This window comes from Oryza glaberrima, chromosome 2 (assembly GCF_000147395.1).
Source record: "Oryza glaberrima chromosome 2, OglaRS2, whole genome shotgun sequence".
Classification (NCBI taxonomy): domain Eukaryota; kingdom Viridiplantae; phylum Streptophyta; class Magnoliopsida; order Poales; family Poaceae; genus Oryza; species Oryza glaberrima.
In genome coordinates this window covers 22,676,146-22,683,436 of record NC_068327.1, presented here as the reverse complement: position 1 = coordinate 22,683,436, position 7,291 = coordinate 22,676,146, and the positions used below count along the sequence as shown (strand labels likewise).

At 46.3% G+C, this 7,291-nt stretch overlaps 2 protein-coding genes across 5 annotated transcripts; one reads left to right on the top strand and one right to left on the bottom strand.

Annotated features, from left to right (window-relative positions):
* Positions 1 to 808: 808 nt before the first annotated feature.
* On the top strand, positions 809 to 2,219 carry LOC127764308 (uncharacterized). Its single transcript, XM_052289167.1, has 2 exons — positions 809 to 1,392; positions 1,668 to 2,219. Exons 1-2 carry the CDS (start codon positions 1,015 to 1,017, stop codon positions 1,908 to 1,910), a joined length of 621 nt encoding a protein of 206 aa, XP_052145127.1. The 5' UTR covers positions 809 to 1,014; the 3' UTR covers positions 1,911 to 2,219.
* Positions 2,220 to 2,229: 10 nt separating this feature from the next.
* Positions 2,230 to 5,795, bottom strand: LOC127764309 (uncharacterized). Of its 4 annotated transcripts, none has more exons than XM_052289169.1 (2): positions 5,221 to 5,795; positions 2,230 to 2,732 (listed from the first exon to the last, which is right to left on the bottom strand). In XM_052289169.1, exons 1-2 carry the CDS (start codon positions 5,712 to 5,714, stop codon positions 2,681 to 2,683), a joined length of 546 nt encoding a protein of 181 aa, XP_052145129.1. In that variant the 5' UTR covers positions 5,715 to 5,795; the 3' UTR covers positions 2,230 to 2,680. The 4 variants fall into 4 exon arrangements, with proteins under 4 accessions (XP_052145129.1, XP_052145128.1, XP_052145131.1 ...); XM_052289168.1 differs by having other exon boundaries at positions 2,230 to 2,727; XM_052289171.1 differs by lacking the exon at positions 2,230 to 2,732 and adding an exon at positions 2,743 to 5,069.
* Positions 5,796 to 7,291: the final 1,496 nt, after the last annotated feature.

The window sequence follows — 7,291 nt, the reverse complement described above, 5'->3', positions numbered from 1 at the left end:
ACCTTGTCGCCGCCATGGCTGAGCTCCAGCGCTATGGCCTTTGGTTCCTCAAGGAAGGAATAAGTCAAGATGCACGATCCAGATGTTGTTTCATATATTATGTCTATTTTCTCTCACTTTTCTCATTTCCCCCCAATTTTTCAAAAAACGAAAATAAGTAAGGAGTAGTAGTAGTAGTTCGGCCTCACTTGTCGGAGACTGAACGACCGCTCGCTTTTTTCAGGAGATCAAGTAGCAGCAGATGGCTTCACCTGTAACCGACCTAGAAGTTATTTTCTATTTCCCACTACTTTTCGTCATTTTTTCTAATATTTTCACAAATTTCACCTTTTCATCTTCTTTTCACATTTTTTATTTATTTTCGGCTTCATATTCAAATTCTGTGAGCCAAACGTGCTAATGGGCCTACACCAGCCTACGTGCTATATTTGGGCCCGTGCAGCACGGCCCGGCCCGCTACAGGAGCCGTGCCACCGGCATGCCCGTGCCGTGCTCGGCCGGCCGCCCGTTTGGCCAGCACTACGCTCTACGGCCGGACGGACGGCAGTAGAGCTGGGACTTGGGCCGTGCCGGGCTAGCACGGCACGGCCCAGCGTGCTTCGTGCCAAATCGGGCCGTGCTTTTATCAGGCGGAAAGGAGCGTGGCGTCATGGCAGGCGCGTGTGTTTTCCGCCGTTGGATCGAGCCCCGCGGCGGGTATCGAGGGCTAGGATGTGTCCGTCCCCAACCCGGGATCGAGCGCGGAATTGAACTAGAGAGTGAAGACACTGGCCGCGCAACCTGTATCATCACTCCATCAGATTAGCTGATTTTTTTTTTTCAGCGCAGCCGACACGCACGCACGCACGCGCCCCGCAGAGCCGCGGCCACGATTCCGAATTCGAATTTGCATCTCTCCCAAATCTAAACCCCCCGAAAAAACCAAAAAAAAAAAAACCCGAAACCCAAATCGAAATCCCTTCCTCCCTCGCCCACACGCGCGCTCCCCCGCCGCCGCCGTCTACACGCGCACGGATGGCCGCCGCCGACGGCGACGAGGACTGGGAGATCTGCAACTGCGACGGCTTCGTCTACAAGCGCCGCCGGGTCCTCCACCCGCCCGACCTCGAGGACGCCGCCGCCGCCGCCGCGACCTCCTCCGCCCCGGGGCCGCCACCCGAGGCCGTACTCCGCCGCCGCCGCCGCCAGGCGCTCCTCCGGCTCCGCGCCAGGTACCTCGACGAGCTCTCCCGCTGGGAGTCGCTCTCCTCGGACGTCCTCGCGCCGCTCCCCGCCGCGCCGGCCGCGGACCTTCCTCCCCGACCGCCTTCCGACCCCGTCGCCGCCTCGCCGCCTCCCGGCTCCTCCTCCTCCTCCTCCGACCTCACCGTCATCGACGGCCTCCTCGCCCAGGTAACTCACCGTAACAACTCGCCCATTCCTCACCTCCCAGAATCTTGAAAACCCTTGCTCTTAAATAAAAATAAAAATGAAACTGAGAACCCTTGATATGAAACTGTTACAGCATGTTTTTGCCAACTGGCTAGGTTGCAAATTTTTTAACATGTTTTTCCTAATCCTCTAATCCCCACTGTAGATCATCAAGTAAGAATGTTAGTATGGTATGTTGATGTACTTATAAAGACTTATTGTTCACTATCCATTTGTGGGGGTGGTGGCCATTGCAGGCGGAGGTGACGGAGCAGTTGCTCAAGCGGTTGACGGAGGTGTGCGACGAGATCGATGAGTTCTGCCACGCGCACGAGGCAGCCTTGGTGGATGCCGTCACCGACCTGCCGGTATGGGGCGATCCACGGGAGCTCATGAACTCCTTGTGCAGCCCCGCCGAGCTGCCAGTATGTGGCGATCCACGGGAGGTCATGAGCTCCTTGTGCAGCCCCGGCGAGAAGCCTGTCTCTGGTACCAGTTAGGCATCCCACCTACTCTATTGGTGCTTTCTATGCTTATGGCTTACCTAGATAATTTGCGTTATTGTGGTCATCTAATTTGGTGGCTGAAATTAGGCTCATATGTGAATGCTGTAGAATGGCTGAGACGGCCGCTGTTGTACTAAGGATGGGGGCAAATCAGCATGTTGTAACTAATTTAATTTAATTAGGGTATCTTGAGTTGAGATGTTAATTTATTTTTCTGTGGGATGCCATCAGAACTGTTGGAATTGTAGCTATGTATGGAAGAGCTTTTGTGCCTTGTTTGCTTATATGAAATTCGTGCCTTTCAAAAATGATGATCTTTTACTTCTTGGAGTTCAGCACAATATTGGCATAAATTTATTTTTGCACCTTCCAAATACAACTTGCTGTGTAGACAATTTGAAAACTCAAATTCTTATCCAGGATATTGCTACTATTGTACAGTTAAGTTATGCCAGTTTGTGGAGAAATTAGTGTTTCGTACCATAACTTTGAATGCAGTTGGCACCATGGCATCTACAGAGTACCATCTCAGTTTACTGAATCTCTGATTTTTTTTGCTCTACTTGGATTGGAGGAAGAGGAATTGTGAAGCCAGTATACTGTCCAAAGGAGAGCTCATATAGTCTTCTTAATATTTGTTGTCTCAGAGGATGTGTCGGCTTCCTGCCAAGTGCCGACCACCAAAAAATCAATTCTCCTTCAAATTCTTCCCGTGACATCTCTGTTTCTTGTTGTATTGTTCCTTTGTTGAAAATTTGAAGACATCAAGCTGATCTCTGAACTGGTGACATCATCTGCCACTTTGCATTGGCTGTTCTGCAGGTATAACCATATGAGTATTTTGTTTTGACAAACAAGTGCAATTTATGGTGCTTTTTGTTAGGAAAATGCCAACATTCTTTATAGAAAGTTAACATGCAGGTTGTGGTTAGTTCTCTGATGCCTGAATATAATTGCAATTCGATTACAACCAAGCCTGCATATTTCAATTTTTGTCCCTACATATTCCAAGTAAAATTATACCCTTATTTTTCATTTGTTAAAATTGTTGCTGTTAGACTGCAGTGTTGACGCTCAGTTAAAGTGGAATTCCTTAGGCTTGCTAAAAAAGATATGTCCACATTAAGTGAAGTGCATGTTGTGCAAACAAATATAGTAGGTAGATATCCGTCATATCAAGTATCAAGATGCATTTGTGAGGTATAATGGGTGAAGCAGGTGAAATGAAGTGAGATAAATCAGTAAGATTAGTTGTAAAATGAAGCTATAACCTATTGTTTGTATTGTAGTGTTGTATTTCATGCTTTTAACGACCTTGGCACTGAAATGTCTGGTGGTTATTTTGTGCTTGATAATGATTGCTGGTTTCTCTTCTCTTAGATCATTATGTGCAGGTAAAACTAGTTCTTTTGGTTGTCGATATAACTTCTCATTGAATCTGAACATATTGTCACTTGGCACATAATCTTATTATCACCCTACTTATCTTTCTATCTTTTGAGTTTGTAATGAAATATATTGTATCGTTGTATGATTAACTGATAAAACAACTGTGCTTGAAAATTGTGGCAGCAATGCAGCATGAGTTCAATTCTGAGACTATGATTTGATTGAATGACTACACATATAGCATAAGTTACAAATAGTTAAAACTCAGGCTTACTGAGAACAACTATTACACTTTGTTAAATGCATGTTCTAAAAATGAAATATTCCAAGGTATGCATCCATCGTACAAAAATGCATTTGGTGAGATATACCAGCTGAAGATTTAAGAGAGCAAAAGAAAAGGAGAGGAATCAACGAAGAAGATGAGCTGCGGCTGCGAGCAACAGGAAGTGCCTAGGAAGAGATCCTTATCTCCGGACAAGTTCGTGACTAGGACCAAATCAAGTGTCTTGACGATGATGTCTTTAATGGTTGGCATTTTTAGTCTAGTTTGTGTAAGTTTACATGCTTGAGTTACAATCTTAGCATGTTGCAAGTTATACTCTGGTGCAGAACTAGTGAATGGCAAGAAACATTCCTTGCCAGCATCGTACAATTCTTTTCAACCTGCTTATGTCCAACTGCCATTTTCACTTTTTCAGCTTGCCTGGAGTATCTCCCATTGCAAAGTTTGATCTAGCTACAGTTTGGAGATTGTTACTATAATATTTCCTTCTTCTGTCCTAGTAATATTTGCCAATTTGCATCCCCTTAAAATGTGTCACAGTTGATGTGTATTAGTGTTTGTGTGTCAGTGCTAGTGTGTCAGTTTGTGAGTGTGTGTGTTTTGAGAATATGTTCTGTTAACAATTGGTCATCAATTCATTGAGCCCCACTCTTAAGATGTTCCCTTAGCAGATAACAACATGATTCTAACATATTTCATACTTTGGTTCTTGAACAAGCAGATGCAATATGGCTAACAGCGGCACAAGCACCAATAGGTCAATCTGGGATGCCAGTGGCATCATGCCACAAGCTCAAGATGCACCAGCATGTATAACCCCTTTTGCAGCTTCATGTAACAACTACTCTGACGGTTATCACTTATCAGCAAAGAGCTCAAGCTGTGCCTTATCTTCCTGCAGCTGCATCCTATCAGCAAGGAGCTCAAGCTGGGCCATATTGTGCTCCACCTTATGCATATGCCAACCCTATGTCTTACCAGCAGGCTCATGGGAATGCTGGCTAACCATCTGCAGGTTATGATCAGAATGCCATCTACAAGAATCCTGCCTACCCTGATGATCATGATCAGAATGCCATCTCCAACAATCCTGCATACCACCATGCTGGCTATGATCAGAAAATGCCATCTACAACTATCATCCCTACCCTGCTGGGTATATTCAGAATGTCTACTCCAACTATCATGGCTGCCAGGCAGCTTATGGTCGCGGCGGCGCCGCGACTGATGCGATGAGCGTGATTCAGACAAGCGGTGGAGCGGCTACCGTCGTCGTCGCGCAAGCAGCTGATCCCCCTTCAGTCCTTCTGATGGTGCACTTCACCCCAAATCCACTGGAGGAGCTCAGATGATGTATCCCTATCTAAGAATTTCTGTTTCTGTTACCATTTTCTGACTGAATGGATGAAGTAGAGGTGCTTTCTGCAACAAGGCATCTTGAATTATGCTTATGATTTGATTGTTCGATGATTCTCTATCTGAAAAAACAATGGAAAAGATCTGTGTTTGGGAGAGCTTTACACCTGTTAATGGGGAGAACAGATTTTTTTTTTCACGATTGCGGAAAAGGATTGCACGTAAATATAATGGGGGAGGAAGAGAGAGCACTAGCTGCTTGGTTCGTCGAACCTCCTGGACGATGACCACGATGACCGGAGGAATATGCTCCTCAGGCTGCGGCTGCTCTCCCTCGCTCGCTTCACCCCTCCTCCTCCTCCTCCTTCCCGCGTGGTGGCGGCGGGCTCCTGGGCGGCGGCGGCGCCGGGATGGTGGTCGGCGAGGACGAGGCCGGACTCGAGCCTCCGCGCCACGGCGACGAGCTCGTACGTGTCCCACAGCGACTGCGCGAAGTCCCACGCCCTCTCGCCGCCGCGCGTGTCCCGGTCACGGATCGCCGCGGCCTCCAGCTTGAACCGTGACGGCCTGCGCCGTCCCGGGCCTCCCACTCCCGCGCGGCGCGTGCCCGAGGAAGAGACGCCGCCGCCGCCGCCGTCGTCGTCCGCCCCTTGCGCCGCCGCCGACGCCACCGCGCGCGGGTTGCCCGACTGCGCGTGCCACGCCTGCGCCACCGCCTTGAGCAGCTCCACGTCGTCCTCGCCGCCCGCCGCCGCCGAGCCCTTCATGCCCGCCGCCCCGCGCGCGCGCGCGCGCGTCAGCCTCTCGTTTGCGCTCGCATGGATGTCCCACTTGGCGCGTTCTTTTCGGATTAGTGTACGCCGTTTGGCTTATTCAAGATTGAGCCGGAACAAGCACAACATATTTGCAAATAAAAAATAATTTATTAATAAAATTTTTATGCATGTATTCTAAATAATTTTAAAGCAAAAACTGAAAAATAAACTACGATGAAAAAAATCCCAAAATTAACTTAAATTTTAAGGTTGAAAATTCAAATTTTAGCTTATAAGTATAAGCGAAAAAATAGGATGTATTAGGTTTTTGGCTAATTAGTCGCACGTTAAACGAGAAATATAATTAGTACTCCATTTGTCTTAAAATATAAGAAGTTTTATAGTTAGACACGGTTATTAAGAAAATAGGTAGAAATGAGTGGTGAAGGGTTGTGATTGAATGAGTAGTGGATGTATGTGAGAAATGTAAATGGTAGAGGGTTGTGATTGGTTGAAAATAGAATGTTGATGGAGATGCTGTTATATTTTAGGACAAATCCTGAGTGCTAAAAGTTTATTTTGGAACGGAGGGAGTATATGATTAGTTAAATAAAATTATTAATTTTTTTAAAATCGATTTAATTAATTTTGTAAGCACTTTTTTACAGGACATACAGTTTAACTGTTTAAAAGACGTGTTAACAAAAATGAGGAGTAACTAACCTTAATTAGCACTTTAGAACGCGGGTTGATTTTGACAAAAAGAAAAGTCAGTAATCCGCTACAAAATTTGTACTACTTCCGTTGATGCCTGTGAGAAAAGCGTTTTTTTGAGTAAACTCTGACGAAACACAAGAAAAGGTTCAGAGTTGAAAACACAATCATGTGTAGGTCCACGGTTTTTCAGCCATCGGAGGTGGTGTGTGCACACACTCCACAAACAGTGGTAATGGCCACTCACTGTCTCTGCTGCTGACATGAACACCCCAGATTCAAGCCACAGAAATGGAAGATGCTATGGGGATATTCCGAAGCTCCAAGTGACTGTCAAGTGTAGACTCTGATGAGCTTTTGTTGCAGAACCTGCATCCATGGTCCGTCTAATGTCTGCTGCTAGTGGCTAGATAATCAAAGTTTTGAGAAATTTCACTATTCGATATCCAATTTGCAGTCATTTCAGTTTCCCTGTTCTGTCATGCATGGTGCAAGTAAATTCTTGTGCAGAAAAAAAAAAAGCAGCCAAACTTTTCCTGGCGAGGAACAAACCAGACCAAAGAAGAAGAGAAAGATCAGGCTTCTGAAGAAGTGATATTTCTGGATACTGTAATCAGCACTATAAAAAACGCTTTGGATTGCTACAGAATTGGATATCTGACACGCGGCGAATTGCCATCCTTTAAGTCATGTCAATTGCCATCAAATCTTTCTTGGTCAGTCGAGATGGATCTGCTTCAAGGTGTCCTGGGAGATAGGCAAACTGGTGGTAGCTCAGCCAAACATACACACATGTGGTTTGGCATTGGCAACCGGTGGAGGATGAGCACATGATGGCGACCACTGCGTCCATCACATTTGAGATATTCAGATCC

Excerpts from the sequence above, each read along its gene's own strand:
- LOC127764309 (XM_052289168.1), bottom strand. The coding sequence starts at position 5,714 with ATGAAGGGCTCGGCGGCGGCGGGCGGCGAGGACGACGTGGAGCTGCTC. Across the intron at positions 2,728-5,220 it reads TCGTGGTCATCGTCCAGGAG|CCAATGCAAAGTGGCAGATG; the intron begins GTTCGACGAACC and ends CCTGCAGAACAG.
- LOC127764308 (XM_052289167.1), top strand. The coding sequence starts at position 1,015 with ATGGCCGCCGCCGACGGCGACGAGGACTGGGAGATCTGCAACTGCGAC. Across the intron at positions 1,393-1,667 it reads TCGACGGCCTCCTCGCCCAG|GCGGAGGTGACGGAGCAGTT; the intron begins GTAACTCACCGT and ends TGGCCATTGCAG.